The 18,114-nt window shown below is 44.6% G+C and overlaps 1 protein-coding gene across 17 annotated transcripts in view; it reads right to left on the reverse strand.

Annotated features, from left to right (window-relative positions):
* Positions 1-18,114, reverse strand: part of Zfp287 (zinc finger protein 287) — a 39,469-nt gene that overhangs the window by 13,563 nt on the left and 7,792 nt on the right. For 5 of the 17 annotated variants that reach the window (XR_001779890.2, XR_001779889.2, XR_001779893.2 and 2 more), the window contains exons 6-7: positions 6,144-9,370; positions 4,342-4,497 (exon numbers count right to left, since the gene is read on the reverse strand). Coding sequence is in view for 4 of the 17 variants with exons in the window: in NM_133208.3 (NP_573471.2) it covers positions 7,794-9,370 (1,577 nt within the window). In the remaining 13 variants the exon portion in view is untranslated. Of the gene's footprint in view, positions 1-4,341; positions 4,498-5,479; positions 9,371-15,247; positions 16,928-18,114 lie in introns of those variants that run through there. The other 12 variants (XR_879525.3, XR_879527.3, XR_879529.3 and 9 more) reach the window with 7 other exon arrangements.

The raw sequence follows: 18,114 nt of genomic DNA on the forward strand, positions 1-18,114 counted from the left end.
TGGGGAATAGATTGTGAATGTAGGCGTACAGCTTATAAATACGATAACTGATTTTTGCATAGACTTATTGAGGTTAGAGATTTACTACAACAAACTGGCACCATAGTATTGCTTAGAATCCAACTAACCGGAGATAAAAGTCCACTGCCCTCTCTCCCCTCACTTTAGGATCTCTTTATTACAAGCTAGGGCTTGGGCTTTCCTCCAAACCAACCCTGACACAGCAGGACAGGAGGGGAAGGCAGAACCACCCTGGCACAGCAGGACAAGTTTTTATAGGAGCAAGTGAGGTGCTGAGAGAGGGGGTGTCCAGTCTGGCAAGCATGTAATAGAATGACTATGAGCCAACAGGTGGGTGCTCTGAAGCAAGACACAATCACGAATGATGTGAAAGTACTTCTGAAACAGTCAGACTAAACTTTGATTAACTGTTGCTGGGATGTAGCTAGGGAGTAACTGTGGCCAAGGACAAGCCGTGAGGTCCTTTCTGGTACATGGGTGCAGCTTGGGTTCTGCTGCAGGTTAAGTTCTCAGGCTTCTTCTTGTTGCTGTTGTTTAAATGGAGACGGGCCCCAAGATGGAGTAGGTTTGGGCTCTCATTACCTCACTTCTGGCCCAGTTAGAGATCTGATCAAACAGACCTCCATCCCTGTGAGCTGGCCTTCTCAGATGGCTCAGCCAATGTGACTGTGCTCCAGGGTCAGCGAGGACCTCCTCTTCCTTTAGCTCCTCAGAGGATCTTAACAAAAAGCAGGTCCTCCACACTAAATTCTTTTTCGTTGTCTGTGTGTGGTGCGTGCATCGATGTGTGCTTGTGTGAAGAGGCCTGGTAGATGTTGGGAGTCTTTCTAGGTGGCTCTGCATCTTGCTTATTGAGGCAGGATCTCTCAGCCTAAATCACAGCTAGTTGAAAGGTAGTCTGGCTAGCTAGTTTTCCCATCTCCACTGACCAGGTCTACTTGGCATTTACGTCGTTACTGGGGACTTAAATGCTAGTCTGTAGCTTGGGCTATAAGGACTTTACTGCTCAACCATCTCTCATAACTTTTTAATTTTTTCTTATTTTTTTCGTCTGTGTGTATGTTTTGTCTGCATGTTGCAGCTCACCCCCAGGGCTGGCACCTCTCGTTCAGGTTAGGAGTTGAGGGGATAGGGACAGTGGGGCTATGCAGGTTTGACCACATTTCCCAGAACTCCATTCTCGGCCTCCCAGTGTCCCAGCAGCCCTTGCAGTCCGAGGCTGGGTGACTGGGGTCTTTCCGGCTTTGGCTATCCTTGCCTGTTGAGGTTGGAGAAGGGAGTCTCTAGCTCAGAGGTTTTGAGTGACTTTGGAAGCGGGGCTTGGTTGTCATTTCCCAGCATCCGACAGGAGGAGGTCTCCATGAGCCGGTGAGGGGGACCTGGTTGGAGAAAGGTAGAGAGCACACACACACACACACACACAAATAGCAAAAGGGGCTCATGTCTGAAACGCTGCCTTCCTTGTAGACTTTGAAGGACCGAGAGGAAAGGATATCAAGACCGTGTGTCCAAACTGTGAAGCTTGAGCCCACAGTTAACTTTTGCAAGGCTGGCAGACACGGTGAACTGCAGCCACTCGAAGGGAAGCCCACTCCTGTTCTCGACCCCTTTCCCGGCAGGCAGGCAGCATCTCTGACTCAGGACAGCCTGTCTGTGGAATTGCATGCCCAGAGCTCTCCTCAGCGCTGCCGTCGGTGCCCTTCACCTGAGCTTCAGGGTGTATTCCTGGGTACTTCTTCCTTCCATGGGTTATAGCTCTCTGATTGACCCATTTCCTGTCACCATCTCCTCTCTTGTCCTCCTCCAGTGGGGCTGCCCTTTCATTATTTTGTGGTCTGGTTTAGCTAACAGAAATACTCACCCAACCGTGTAGAGCACTGGTGAAGGTGTAAGGAGCTAGACTGTACATACTCGGCTCTATGGTCTCTATGGGTTGATTCAATTATAGCTCGGATGCAAGCACACACACTGAACAAATGGGCATGATTGTGAACCAAACATCGACACAGAAGTTCCTCCCCAACCCTTCTCTCCAGGGTCGCATTGGCAGCCCTGGCTGGTCTGGAACTCCTCACGATGTAGATGGGGCTGGCCATGAATTCATAGTCCAGCTTCACACACCTCCGACCATTTAAAATGTAAAAATCTCTTTAGCCTAATCTGCCATCCTGCAGTGCTCTGCCAGATCTTGACAGGGAAGTGGAATGAGGCTGTATCTAATCTTCTGGCAGCTCTGGGAAGTGGATGTCAAAGGAACAAAGGTTTACAGCCTGCCTCTCTGGACACGGAGAGAATAGAATTATGTCCAAGCTCCCACTGGCCTTCCACTTCAGCACTGAACACCTCAAGGCAGGCAGAGTGTTTGGCCCTTCCTCTTCCTAGCGCTTTACAGCTCTGTCTCCGCCCCAGAAGAGAAGAAATGGCTGGCCCTTGTCATTGCAGCTAGGTCCCAGGAGGATTGAACCTTCGCTCTGTTGGTTCCCAGTTTTCACAAAGTTGACACTGTTCTTTTCGTCATCATATAATGTTCTATGCCGTTCCCTCTGCTAGTGCATTTTCTGCATACTGGGACACCTTTACCAACTTTGGGAACACTATATAGTCCAAGACGAAATGAGTGTGTGTTCATGTGTGTGTGTGGATGTGTTTTGTGAAGTACTTCATATCATAAACTGTATGGTTGGTATTCTATCCTGGAAAGAGAGTATCTGTCCTGGCTAGTTTCAAGATAAAGTCATCTGACTTATAAAGTGACACTTCAACTCGTAGACTCACCGTTCCCTTCTGTACATTTTATATGGATCACCAAAGTGCACATGCCTGGCATTTTGAATGGTTCTAGTGTTCAACGGGGCAAACAGCCATGGTGAAATACAGATCCCTGGCAAGAGCAAAGCAGAGGATGCAGATTCCATTTACAGGGCATGTACGGAGCAGACCCAAGAACAAACAAAAACCGAATCATTACACCTTAAAGGTTACAATCCTAAAACTTAAGTCAACCAAAACCAAACGATTGCTAAGCCCGTTGGTGGTCCATGGCGATAATTTTAGCCTGTGGTGGCTGACTCAGGGGGATAATAAATTCAAGTCTGAGCTATACAGTGAGGCCCTGTCTGGAACAGACAAAACATGGTTTATGTTTGCATTCAACAGGTCCTCAGAGAACTAGCTTAAGAATCGTGATGCCTGTCTGGAGAGCTGGCCTGCTGGGCAGGGAAGACGGAGTTCACATCCTCAGCCAGAGCACTGGTTTGTGCTGTAACCTGGTGCTGAGGACTTAGAAACACACGGATATGGATGGAGCTTGCTGTTCAGCCAGTTAAAGGGAGTCTGTAAATAAAAAGATAAGGTGGAGGGCTGGAGAGATGGTTTAGCGGTTAAGAACACTGACTGCTGCTCTACCAGAGGACCAGAGTTCCAGTCCCAGAACTGACATAGTGACTGACAACCAGCTGGAACTCCAATTCCAGGGGAATCTGATGCCCTCTTCTGGCTGCTGCAAGGGCTGCACGGATAGAATGCACAGATGTAAGCAAACAAAATACCCATGTGTATATATATATATAAAGTAAATAAAAAGATAAGGTGGAGAATGATGGAGAGAAAGAAACATCCAACACTGAACTTTGGCCTGAACACCCATGTGTACATGTCAGCCAGCATATACACAAATCACACACACACACACACACACACACACAGAGAGAGAGAGAGAGAGAGAGAGAGACAGAGAGAGACACACACAGAGAGAGAGAGGGAGAGAGAGAGAGAGAGAGGGAGAGAGAGAGAAATAGGGTAGGGATCTGATGGTGTAGCCCAGTGGTAGAGCATTTAGCTTAACCTGTGAGGCCCCTGGGTTCAAACCAGAACCACAACTAAAAGTGACAGAAGGTGTTACTAGCTTATAAAGCTATTGAGATGCAATTGTTACAGTGTGGCAGTTAGCATATATCTGCTTGCTTTCATAACTGCCCTATGCTTAACCCACTGCCACTGCTAGGTTAACTGACAAACTCCATCCCCCCCTGAACAAATGGCTGACGACCTTGCACTGATGACCTTGAGTGGTCATACTTGTTCCTTTCCATGCCCACACTTGTTTTGTTCGTCAATTACTCTGATGTTCAAGACCTGGCGGTTTGTCCCAGTTACCCCATTGGTAAAATTGCATTCATTACATTCTTGGATACCATGTAACTGAGGAAGTGAGTGAAGACAGGATTTCTTCTTTATAAAGTTGGTTGGAAACGCTTGCTAACGTCACTCCAGTTGCAGGGTGTGTGAGGGCCCAGATCTTGTTTCTAAACAGTTACTTACAAAAAGGAGCAGGAGCTTCAGAAGGGCTGTTTCCATCCAAGTTTGGGGCAAGGCCAGTGTAGGACGAACTTGAGATATCATGTGAGAAGGCAATGCATCACCCAGGGACCGGGGATGCAATGTCAGGAGGTTCACAGAGACCGTGGCTGTAACGGACTAACACAGACTCATCTGTGTCACCTTAGATAACACAGAAAACTTCTAAACTAGTTAATTAGTGTAAAGGAGCTAAGCACAACCTTGCTTCTGATGCATTTTCAGCGAATGAAGAAAAATTCCTCCTTACAGAATATTGCTCAGCAAATGTGGAAAGAGCAATAGAAAAATCACTTGTTCTGTAGACCTTAGTGGAGAAGCTGACACAGGCAAGGGTTACTCTTAGGTAACAATGTGACTAGGTACAAAATTGTGCGTACAGAGGCAGCCACACCGCCCAAGTGTCAGTCACAGACAGATAACCATAGGAGGAGGAATTGCACTGGGACAATCTGAAGGTCACAACTTCATTAGTCAAATGTCATGTCAGCAGCAGTGTGTTGGCCTGACAGTGAGCTCTGGCGATGCAGGAGGAAATGCAACTGTGCAATGCTATGGTTGGAGATGTTTAATTGGAGCTCAGTTAAGCCTTTGGCCTCAACTTCTACTTCACAGAAGCTCCAGGACATATACCGCGCAGCACATGCAAGCCATGTATGGGCTCTCAGCTAAATCCTGAATGTGACGATCAACACACCCTGAAAACAATAGAAGACTGAGAGTCTGTTCCAGGCAGAGGAAACGGACAGAACAGGGCATGTGCAGACACTGACCGGCTCTACAGGGGACATCAGGAAATGGACTAGTGGTTAGATGTTAGAAAGGACTGACCATTGTCTTTGAGGTACTATAGTTAGGTGAATGGCATTTTTTTTTTTTATAAGATGTATTTAGAGGTGAAGTGTCTTAAGTTACTTTTCAATATGGTAAAATATTAACTTTAAAATCTAGGTGGTGTGTACGGTTGATTTTATGATTTTAACCTTGTTCACATATTTAGCACTGCTCTTAAGAAAAAGTTGTAGGAAATATTTGCTAAAGACCCGGTGAATCACTCATGGACCAGACAACTTTAAAATGGGAAAAAGGCACAGAGACAGGATTCTGTACTGTTATTCTATTTTTTTTTTTAAATAGGAGCCTTACTTGCCCCCGTGAACCAGTGGAAGACTTTATAAATGCATTATTTACAAAAAACGCACAAAGGTAAGAAACACAAAGTTCCGCCCTGTGGCCTGTACCACGCCACACTCATCCCAGCGGAAAGAAGCGTTATCAAGGCATGAAGCAACATCAAGAAGCATAGTAAACGCACTTGTTATCCTTAACAAAACTGTGGGGCAAGTATAGTCTGAGCATGTCTTTAACCAGTGCTCTGTGAATACTACGAAGTCAAGATAACTAATGTCAGGAAGGAGAAAGTGACAATTCCCTTAAGAAAGCACTCCCGTTAGGATCGCCTGGACCTGTTCTTCATTCCCTGCTGTGGTGTCTAGTGATGCTATACTGTCAATATAAGCTTAGGAATTTATGGCACCAGAACTTGTTTCCTCTCACTTAGCTCGGGGGCTTCCCTTGGGAACGGTGTCCCACCACTTCTGAGTCTCCATTCTTGAGCTGTCATTTCACAGTAAACTGTCAGACGTGACACATGGGCACAGAGGTTGCTTTCGGTCCCGCCCATTCTCTTTCCATGCCGGTGATTCTACCTTAACTACTCAACTCCAGTTTACAGAACTCACTGTCAATCCCACCAATATACTGACCTTATGCAAGGCACTGGAGGGACAAGGGCGAGCAGGGTGAAGCTCAGCTGAGTGTTCTGAGAGTGTGACACTATGGAGAGTAAACACAACATTAATTAAACTGTAATTACAGTTTGTAAAAAAATTAATTAAAAAATTGGTTCCTGCCAGTCTTCCTTTTATGGTGTTTATGCCCCACGGACTCAGTTATCATTTTGTGATTCCTGATTAATGATCATTTCTGCACCAAGGCTTTTTTTCCCCAATGAAATGTTTTCCTAGCCACATTAAGTGTAATTTTAAAATGTTACTTCTAATTATTTCTGAAAATGATTTTCTTTCTAGCTTCTTATAAATAGCCTAATTTTCTGTTTTTACCACTATTGTTTCCTTGGATAAAGCGGGTGCAATTATATTTCATGTCACGTGGGCTGTTTGCGTACTCTCCCTCCTCACTCCTTTCCATCCTGGCTTTCTCTCACTACCTCTGCACTGGACCCAAACCCACTCTCCATCACTCATTCTCACGTTGCTTATTTCTTTGTTAACTGAAGTGGTTCAATCAAGAAGTCTGTGTCAGGGCTGGAGAGATGGCTCAGTGGTTAGGAACACTGCCTGCTCTTCCAGAGGTTCTGAGTTCAGTTCCCAGCAACCACATGGTGGCTCACAACCATCTGTAATGGGATCTGATGCCCTCTTTTGGCATGTAGGTGTATATGCAGACAGAGCACTCCTACATTAAAACAAACCATGAATATTAGTAACAACAACAATAACAATAATAAGTCTATGTCCTGAGCACAGTAGGCTCTCAAGAAGTGTGCTCCAATGGAGGAAATAGCTTTTGAACAATAAGAACCATAGGAAAACTTGTCAATTTAACAGCCAGGTGGGGGGAAAGGGGAACACCATGCCTGTCTTTTTTCCTTCAGGGTGACACTGGATGTCGAAACCATGAGAAACTAAGTATACTGTTGTACTACAGATGACTTTAGGCTGGGGTGTTTAACCTGTGTCTGAGTTCGTACATGTCTAGGGCTTTGGATATGCTGGTCCCCTACCCCACCAGACCGCCTTCTCTTCCTGTTCACGTCTACAAAGTGTAGTTAGCAACGGTCACGCAGAAACCTTTTAAGAGCTTTTCAGGTCTTCCTTCTCCTCGAGCTTTACTTACTGGCTTCACATGGAAGTTGCAATGGGAAAAGAGGGAGCAAAAATTGGGACCTTTTACTTACTTTAAGGCTTCAAAGATAGGATGAAGCAAAGGCCCCGAAGCATCTACCCTCTTTCCTATAATGTCAGGATTACTCTCTTGTGTGAGACCCCCTTGACAGGTGTTTTCCCAAGGCATACTCCTAAGGCCTCAATAAAACATACTTGAAATATACGAAGAGTTGAAGAATCACAGGTTATGAATTGTCCTTTCCTAGTATTTCTTTCTGGAATGAATTCAAGTGATACCAGATAAAAGCTAGCTAGTTGATGGAGCTTTGAATCTCACACTAAATCTAAATGGATGAGAGCCATTTTACCTACCACTTCTGGGACTTTCTGACACTGTGGTATCAAGCATATTGCACGTCTTTAGGTTTCTTTTGGGTATTTTGACAGAGCACACAATGAAATTTAAGCAATCAAGTTTTAAAGCATAAACAAAGTCTCTCATATCTGTCAATTGCGATGTCTGGCACCCGTATGAACCCGCTGATGCTGAATAAGATTGGTACTCTGGGTGAAGGCTTTCCCACATATACGGCATCCGTAGGGCTTTTCTCCTGTGTGAATCCTCTGGTGTTGAATAAGGCATGTTCTCTGGCTAAAATCTTTGTTACAGTGACTACACTTATAGGGTCGCTCTCCAGTGTGAGTTCTTCGATGTTGGTTAAGGGATGAAGAGTAGATAAAGGCTTTCCCGCAGTGGTGACATTTGTAGGGCTTCTCTCCAGTGTGGACCCGTTGGTGCTGAGTCAGGTTTGCACCCTGTCTGTAAGCTTTCCCACAGGTATTACACTTAAAGGGCTTTTCTCCATTGTGAATCCTCTGGTGCTGGGTGAGGTGCACACTCTGGCTGAAGGCTTTTCCACACACACTACATTTGTACGGTTTCTCTCCAGTGTGTGTTCTATGATGCTGGGTAAGGTTGGCGCTTTGGCTGAAGGCTTTCCCACACACGTTGCATATATAGGACTTCTCTCCGGTGTGGGTGGTCTGATGTTGAATGAGAGTTGAGGAGTGGGCAAAGGCCTTCCCACAGGCAGTGCATTTGTAGCACTTCTCTCCAGAATGGATTCTCTGGTGTCGGATGAGGTAAGTGCTCTGGCTGAACACTTTCCAACACTCGTTGCACTTGTACGGCTTTTTCCCAGTGTGGATTTTCTGATGCTGGAGAAGGTGCGTGCTCTGACTGAAAGTCTTCCCACATTCGTTGCATATATAAGGTTTTTCTCCAGTATGAACTCTCTGATGATTAATCAGTGATGAACTATGGCTAAAGGTTTTACTGCACTCCAGACATTTATACGGCTTCTCCCCAGTGTGTGTCCTTTGATGGATGGTGAGGTGCGCGCGCTGACTGAAGTCTTTCCCACAGTCCTCACATTTGTAGGGTTTCTCTCCAGTGTGAATTCTCTGGTGTATAGTCAGGTGTGCTCGCTGACTGAAGGCTTTCCCACACTGGTGGCATTCGTACGGTTTTTCTCCGGTGTGCATTCTCTGATGTGCGATGAGGGAGGAGAGATGCTTAAATTCTTTGCCGCATTCTTCACACTCATAAGCTTTCTCTTTGGCGTGGTTCTCTCGGTGCGCCAGGAGGGAAGGGTACTTTCTAAACTGTTTCCCACAGACATTACAGGAATAAGGCTTATCTCCAGGAAGTATTTTCCCACGCACGGCACCACCAGACGAGGCATTGCTGAACGGTGGCTTGCTTTCATTATACAGAGCAGTTTTATCATCCGACTGGGTATCAAACTGGACCCCTAGGTTTGTGTGCTTTTCAAAAGTCACTCTATATATGTCACATTTGCTAAGGTATTCTTCTGTAGGGTCTTCTTGTGAAAGCTCTGACTTCACACTGAAGCCTTCCTCATCTATGTGGATCATCCCGAAGGCACACACTGGCGGACTCTCTACGCTGTCATCGTTGTCGTCGTCATAGGAATCTTCCAGTTTTACGGTTTGGGTTCCGTCCTGCTTGAGTTCAGGGAGATGCTTTGCTGGGCACTGTGCCTGAGCTTTAGGTTCCCATTCTGGGGAAAAAAAGATACTGACAGTCTCATTCTGTTTAAAAAGGAAACAGTATATATGGATAAAATAATATCTAAAGATTATAGTTCTGATAACTCCATTTTATGGCCCTTAAATATTAGGAAAGGAAAAACGAATGCTTAGAAAAGAAGGAGATAAGTCACTGAAAATGGAGAGGCTCCTTCCTAGTCAGCATGGTATACAGTACGTAGGGGAGGCAGGTGACAGTGTGAAGAGAAACTTAGGGTTCATGGAATAATTTGTTTATACGATGGTCTCATCGTATATATAAATCATGCTGCTTTATTATTTTATCTTCCAATCTATACTCACAACCAATAATAATAATAATAATAATAATAATAATAATAATAATAATAATAATTTTGCTTTCTTTTTGAGTCAGGGTCTCTCTATGCAGCTTTGTTTGTCCTGGAACTTGCTCTGTAGACCTGGCTGGCCTTGAACTCATAGAGATCCACCTGCCTCAGCCTCCCCAGTGCTGGGATTATAAGTGTGTGCCACTACAGCAAGCTATCATATAATATTCTTAAAGTAATCTCATGGAGTGGTTCTACTCTCAATTATCCAGCAGCCTTAAACAATGGTTCTTGAATCCAGTGTCTCTGGACTAGCAGTGTAAATTCACCATCACCATGGAAGTGAGCTGGAATTAGTGGGTCCCACCTCCACTTACTTAAGAGAGTTTGACAGTGAAGTTGAAGGATTTGTTTTATAAAGCACCGAAAGCTACTTTGTTCTTCAGTAAAACGGGAGGACAAGCAACCTAAAAACGAAAAGGAACCCTCTCCCCACAAAAGAGAGTCCAAAATACCTGCTCTTGGTATTTCCAAATGATCTGGCCTTTTCCCTTTCTATATCTCCTTTATAGCTCATATTAGGTTTAAGTTAAAGTTGAAAGCTCATGAAAAAAAGTTGCAAGTTGACACCATGCTAACCCCAGACTGTCTGTTCCTATAGTATTTTCTACCCATTGAAAGAGATGCTTGTGGCTCACGTTGTGTCCCGCACAGCATTCCTCCCTACAATCTTTTTTTTTTTTAATTAGGTATTTTCCTCGTTTACATTTTCAATGCTATCCCAAAGGTCCCCCATACCCACCCCCCCAATCCCCTACCCACCCACTCCCCCTTTTTGGCCCTGGTGTTCCCCTGTACTGGGGCATCTAAAGTTGGCAAGTCCAATGGGCCTCTCTTTCCAGTGATGGCCGACTAGGCCATCTTTTGATACATATGCAGCTAGAGTCAAGAGCTCCAGGGTACTGGTTAGTTCATAATGTTGTTCCACCTATAGGGTTGCAGATCCCTTTAGCTCCTTGAGTACTTTCTCTAGCTCCTCCATTGGGGGCCGTGTGACCCATCCAATAGCTGACTGTGAGCATCCACTTCTGTGTTTGCTAGGCCCCAGCATAGTCTCACAAGAGAGAGCTATATCTGGGTCCTTTCAGCAAAATCTTGTTAGTGTATGCAATGGTGTCAGCATTTGGAAGCTGATTATGGGATGGATCCCTGCATATGGCAATCACGAGATGGTCCATCCTTTCGTCACAGCTCCAAATTTTGTCCTCCCTACAATCTAAACAGAGAGGGGAATGGCCACATGGCCGACTATCAGCACTCCCAAACCCTCCAACTTACACAACCATACAACTTGGTCTTCTATAGTTATTTCACAAGTTTGTGTGTTTCTTTTCTTTTTATTTATTTATTTATTTATTTATTTATTTATTTATTATTACGTATTTTCCTCAATGACATTGCCAATGCTATCCCAAAAGTCCCCCATACCCTCCCCCCCACTTCCCTACCCACCCATTCTCATTTTTTTGGCCCTGGTGTTCCCCTGTACTGGGGCATCTAAAGTTTGTGTGTCCAATGGGCCTCTCTTTGCAGTGATGGCCGACTAGGCCATCTTTTGATACATATGTAGCTAGAGTCAAGAGCTCCGGGGTACTGGTTAGTTCATAATGTTGTTGCACTTACAGGGTTGCAGATCTCTTTAGCTCCTTGAGTACTTTCTCTAGCTCCTCCATTGGGGGTCCTGTGATCCATCCAATAGCTGACTGTGAGCATCCACTTATGTGTTTGCTAGGCCCCTGCCTAGTCTCATGTATGTTTCTTATAGTTTTAACTTAGATGTAAACTCTGGAAATAGGCTATATCTTCTTGACATTTCCTTCAGAAAGTGGCCCAAGATGTTGGATTTTGTGGCCAGTTAAATGAACTTGGAAAAATGATAACTTGTTTATACAAAATACAAAGAAATCTAACCCCAAACTTGGCTGTGAGGCACTTAAGTATTCGTTTACTGATACCTGCTGCTGCCAAATTTCCAATATGATGATCTAAACCAAATTTTACATTACACCCATACGAAGCCAGGTGGGAACTATGTAACTTAAGCCTTGGTCGTATAATAAGATGAATAATTTTTTCAAAAGATTTATTTATTTATGTGACTTCACTGTCACTGTCTTCAGACACACCAGAAGAGGGCATCAGATCCCATTACAGATGGTTGTGAACCATCATGTGGTTGCTGGGAATTGAACTCAGGACCTCTGGAAGAGCAGTCAGTGCTCTTAACCCCTGAATCATCTCTCTAGCCCCGAATAAATTTTAATGTAGAAGAAGGTACTGGACAGTTCAGGCACCAAATGCAGGTCAAGTTTGTACAAGCCTGTCAGTTCCACAGGACAGTATGTGGCCACTGAAGATGAAACTGGTGCTTGTATGAGCCAGGGTCCGGGTGGAGCAGGGCATGCTGGGTACACCGGTGCCTCGTGAAATAAGGGAGGCCTAGGTACAGCGAGGGAGAGCTGTACAGGTCACAGAGGGTGAACAAAGGCAGGTGGAAACCAGCACATGGAGGGATCCAGAATTGATCTCTCTAAAGACACGCCACACGTGTCACACACGCAGATGCTGAGGTCCTGAAATCACTGAGGGGAGGAGCCACAAGTTCAATTTGTTTCCTTACTCTGCTTGAATTTACAAACCATTTTCACTACTTTTATTCAAATACAAAAATCAGAGTTGACAGCAGAGCATGTCTAGGAAATGTCAAATGAGGATGTGACATCATGACTGACATGAAGACGAGGTGGGAGAAGACTCACTCTGATTTTCAGTAAGTTGCACTGACTTTTCTGGTAGTTAGTGCTGGAAGTGTAGTTGTATTGATCTTTTTTTTTTTTTTTTTTTAATAAAGGAAAAAAATTTAAATGATAACTCTCAAATTAGGATGTTATCCTTTCCCCAAAGAACAAAACAAGAGTGGATTCAATAATTATGTACATAAACAAAAGAACCAGCTGATCTTAGAAGCTCAGATTAACTTCTGTGTTATCACAGGCTTCAGTATCTACATACACCTAGAAAGTACTCAGAAAACTCACACACATGCATGCACATACAGATAGACACACAGATAAATACACACAGATACACACAGACAGACACACACAGACAGACACACACAGATAAACACACAAAGGCACATACTGACAGACACACACAGACACTCACACAGACCCACACAGAGAGACACAAACAGATACATACAGACAAGCATGCAAGCCATCCCCACCACCCACCAAACAGACAGTGATTGAACCCAGGTTCTCATGCATTCTAGATAAGTGCTCTACCACTGAATTACACCACAAATTATAATTAAAAACTCAAAGCAAAAGCCCACTGGTGTACTATGATAATATAAATACATTTAAGCAAATCAGTCTATTAGAAATTCAGGAACCGAGACCACAAATCAAGGCTTAAGAATGTTTATGTAACTATCCAGAATGGTCGTCTAGAAGTGCTATCTATTGGTTAATAAGGTCAAATAGTGGTCTAGCAGTTCCAAAAAAGGTATCAGTTTTGATTCACGTAAGTAACAGAAGCCGCAGTAGAGATGGTGTGATCTGCATTGAGTGTCCCAGAATGGCTAGGTCCTGTTCAAACATCAACCATAGGAGTTCTAACAGGGGCTGGATAATTGCCTCAGCAGTTGAGAGCACTTGTTGCTCTTGCAGAGGTTCTTAGCACCCACACGACAGCTTACAACCACCCTTAACTCCTGTTCCAGGGGATCTGACATCATGCTCTGACCCACAGAGACCAGAGACTCACAGTACACGTACCTGGAGGCAAAACAACCATACACATTAAATAAACAAACAAACTTGGCAGTACAATACTTTAATCCTAATACTTAGGAGGTGGAAACAGGTGGATTTCTGTGAGTTCAAGGACAGCCTGGTCTACAGAGGGAGTTCAAGGACAGCCAAGGCTACAGAGAAAAACCCTGTCTCAGAAAAACCAAAACCAAAACCAAAACCAAAACCAAACCAAACCAAACCAAAGCAAAAAAGTTATCACACAGTAATGTCCACTGAAGAACAAAAGTATTATTCACAAAATACCCATGTTTCAATTTTCTTTATGTATGTATTTTTTTTAAAAGATTTATTTATTGATTATATGTAAGTACACTGTAGCTGTCTTCAGACACTCCAGAAGAGGGAGTCAGACCTCATTACAGATGGTTGTGAGCCACCTTGTGGTTGCTGGGATTTGAACTCCGGACCTTCAGAAGAGCAGTCGGGTGCTCTTACCCACTGAGCCATCTCACCAGCCCTGTATGTATTTTTTAGACAGGTCTTTCTATGTAGCTGTGGTGGTGATAGCGGCAATGGTGGTGGTATTTCTCAAGACAGGTTTCTCTGTATAGTCGTGGCTCTCCTGGAACTCACTATGCAGACTACGCTAGCCTCAAACTCAGAGAGCCACTTGCCTTCATCTCCTGAGTGCTGAGATTAAAAGCAAACTGCATCTGTGGCTCCTCCCCTCAGTGATTTCGGGACCTCAGCATCTGCATGTGTGACACGTGTGGCGTGTCTTTAGAGAGATCAATTCTGGATCCCTCCGTGTGCTGGTTTCCACCTGCCTTTGTTCACCCTCTGTGACCTGTACAGCTCTCCCTCGATGTACCTAGGCCTCCCTTATTTCACGAGGCAACAGTGTACCCAGCATGCCCTGCTCCACCCGGACCCTGGCTCATACAAGCACCAGTTTCATCTTCAGTGGCCACATACTGTCCTGTGGAACTGACAGGCTTGTACAGACTTGACCTGCATTTGGTGCCTGAACTGTCCAGTACCTTCTTCTATATTAAAATTTATTTGAGGCTAGAGAGATGGCTCAGGGGTTAAGAGCACTGGCTATGCCGGGCAGTGGTGGGGCACGCCTGTAATCCTAGCACTTGGGAGGCAGATGCAGGTGGATTTCTGAGTTCGAGGCCAGCCTGGTCTACAGAGTGAGTTCCAGGACAGCTAAGGCTACACAGAGAAACCCTGTCTCGAAAAACCAACCCCCCTCCCCCCCAAAAAAAAAAAACCAAGAGCACTGATTGCTCTTCCAGAGGTCCTGAGTTCAATTTCCTGCAACCACATGGTGGCTCACAACCATCTGTAATGGGATCTGAAGAGGGCATCAAATCCCTGGAAGGCTACTTACTTATATCTTTCCCATTGCTACCCACTACTCAGGTGTGGAAACAATGATATTTAGTCCCTGGCAGACTCACTGCACACACCTTGATTTCCAAGATTATTCTTCATTAAAATGAGTTAGGGCTCGGGGAGACATTCCAAGTCTCTGGTAAGCACAAGTGAGCATAAAGATGTTCTGTGCCAGAAGCAGGACACACTCAGAGACTAGTGGGCCTGAAGGTCCCACTATAGAAACTGGGAACAACTGAATATGAAACAAACAAACAAAACAAAACAAAACCCCCAACAAAACCCAAGAGAAACTAAAAACAACGACAAACCCCAAGAATTAACAGACTAATAATACCTTGAACTTGTAAAAATTTGTTTAGTGGATAATGGTTCACACATAGAAACGTGATAGGAAGAAAGGGAGGCAGACTTTACACAAGAATTCTATTTATCGTGCAGAAGAGATGACTAAGTTAGGAAATCACTCCTGTGCATCCAACACAACACAGGGAACGCAACAGTCACGTGGCCTCGGGATCAAACTTTTCACAAATTGTTACAGGGGAAAACCCCACCCCCTTAACACACACACTGCATTCTCCAAACTGATCGTCACCAAAGACAGCAGCGGTTAAGATGGAGTGGCTGAAGAAAGACATGGAAAGTAACACTGACTGAGAGCAAAGGTGTTTAATGGGAGACCAGCTGCCGTGATGCACACTTTCAATCCCAGCGTTTGGGAGGCAGAGGGACGGGCAGGTAGATCTCTGAGCTGCAGCCAGCCAGGTTTACATAGTGAATTTGAGACCAGGTAGAGACTCTGTCTCAAACAACCAACAAATAAACAGTCAATCAGGCAACAGACAGTTTAAATTAAATCTATCTGTGAGACAGTGGAGAAATCAGGATCACTCTGTAAAAAAGACTATCTTCGACCCATATTTTTATCATAAAAATTATGATCATAAAAGACTTTCATTATAATAATAAAAGACTAAAAAAGAGGGGGGAAAAAAGAAAAAAAAAAAAGGTCTATACATAATGGAAGCCAATACGGAGATTTCTTAAAAAACTAAAAGGTACGCCACATGACCAGCTCACCACTTCCGAGCACACACCCAAAGGAACCTACGTCCTGGTCATCTCTGCTCGCTCACTGCTCTTCCTTTCACACTAGCAAGGAAATGGAGTCAGCCTAGATGCTCACCGACACATGAATGGTAATGACGATGTGGGACACGATGGAATTCCATCAGTTTGTAGGGAAATGGATGGATCTGGAAGACACACTGAGTCGGGTAACCCAGGCTCAGAAAGACAGACACCTCTGGTAGAGCTTTCTCTCACCAGAGACTCCCAGCTTCTAATTGTTTTCCTTTTCATTTATTAGAAAATTAACCGTGTGTGCACATGCGTGCATATGTGTGCCTCAGACATGCGTGTGGAGGTTGGAGGACAATTTTGTGGTGCCTGGTATCTCCTTCTATTTTTAGGTGACCTAGGGTCAGGTCGCCAGGCTTGTGTGGAAAGCAATTTTACCCACAGTGGTATTTTGCTGGCCCCTTAAGTTTCTAGTCGTTAAACACGCATCACATATAGATGTGAGCAATGGCCAGGGAATTAGAAAGGGGTTCATGAGGTGGGGAGAGTCACAGGCCACATGAGCTGCGAAAGGGAAGCAGGGTGCTTGGAGGGTGGAAGAGCACAGTGGAGAGAGGAGAAGAAGGGATAAGGGATGAGAACCACCAAAGCTAAGTGTGTGAGAAAGCGTCAAAGGATGTCCTCTGTACGCTGAACAACCAACCAACCAACCAACCGGAAAGAAGGGACCGCGGGAACCAGCCAGTAAGGGAAAGGAGCCTGGGGACAGTTACACATTAGAAGGGACGAGAGACAGGAGCTAGCAGGTGGATGAGAGCCGGGACTGAGAGGGCATCCTTGAGATGCTCAAATGAGCAGGAACAACTCATGACTCCAGATGGATGGGTGGTTCCATGAATCAAGCTTCCGACTGTTCTACAGGTTTGTCGTCCTTCAAAACCAAGTGATTGTGAAGGAGGTAAGAGTGGGAGAATAAAAAAAGAGAAAAAGAATGAGACACACACTTGTTTCTTGTTTTTGAGACAAGTTTTCTCTGTGTAGCCCTGGTTGTCCTAGAACTCTGTAGATCAGGCTGGGCTCGAACTCAGAGATCCTCCTGCCTCAGCCTCCCAAGTGCGGGAGCACTTTTAAAAGAAGTTTTTTTCAGACAGGTTCTCAAACCGCTCACCCAGGATGGCTCTGGACTCGCCATCTTCTTGCTTAGACCCATGAGTGCTGGAATTGTGGGTGTGTGCCACCACGCCCAGCTTCAACGTGTTCCAAGATATGATTGATGTCTTGAGGAAAAACACTATCCTTTTTAAAGTTTGTTTTCACTGCTGGGGAACAAGCTCATGTCCCTGTGCATGCTGGGAGGTGCTCCTCAGTGTGTTATGGGTCCGGTCATGAAAAGATTTTTATCCTGACTTTATATGAAAAACCCCATATTCCATGTAAAGAAGCAGAAAGCCAGGGACACAGCTATAGGATCAAACCAGGTTCTTATTCTGCAAATATAAACCATTATTTAAGAACCAGCGTTTGTTCTGGAGATCAGCAGGCTGTTCAAGGTTTAGACTGACTTCTGCTTATCTCAAGGCACTGTACTGCTGGGGACATGGGTGTGATTAATAGCCAGTGTTTCTGGGGAGACAGAGGGGCCGAGTGTTGTGTGTAGAGTGACACTTTGTCTATATATAGAGTAAAAGAAACTAAAATACCAAGGGAGTCTGAAATGTTTTTGTGACTGTCTGTACTTGCTTTCGATGATGGCTGATCTTGGTTGTTAACTGACTACACCCAAAATCAACTAGAACCTAAGCAGCCATACATGCCTGTGAATTTTTAATTTAATTTAATTTTATTTTATTTTTATTTTTGAACTGGGTCATTTGAAGCGAGAAGACCCACCTTAAATCTGAGCTACACTTTCTGGTAGCAGCCCACATAAAAGGACATTGAAGAAGAAAGCGTTTGCTTTTTGCCTACTTGCCCTCTCTCTCACTGACAAGTTTATCTGTTGCTGGGGCAGTTCTTTGCTGGGATTAGAACCAAACTCTTCAGGAGTCCAATATACACTGAAGACAACAGCTCTCCAAAAATTCTGTGCAACTCCAACACCATACTGGGATGCTGAGA

Source organism: Mus musculus, chromosome 11 (assembly GCF_000001635.26).
Source record: "Mus musculus strain C57BL/6J chromosome 11, GRCm38.p6 C57BL/6J".
NCBI classification, from domain to species: Eukaryota; Metazoa; Chordata; class Mammalia; order Rodentia; family Muridae; genus Mus; species Mus musculus.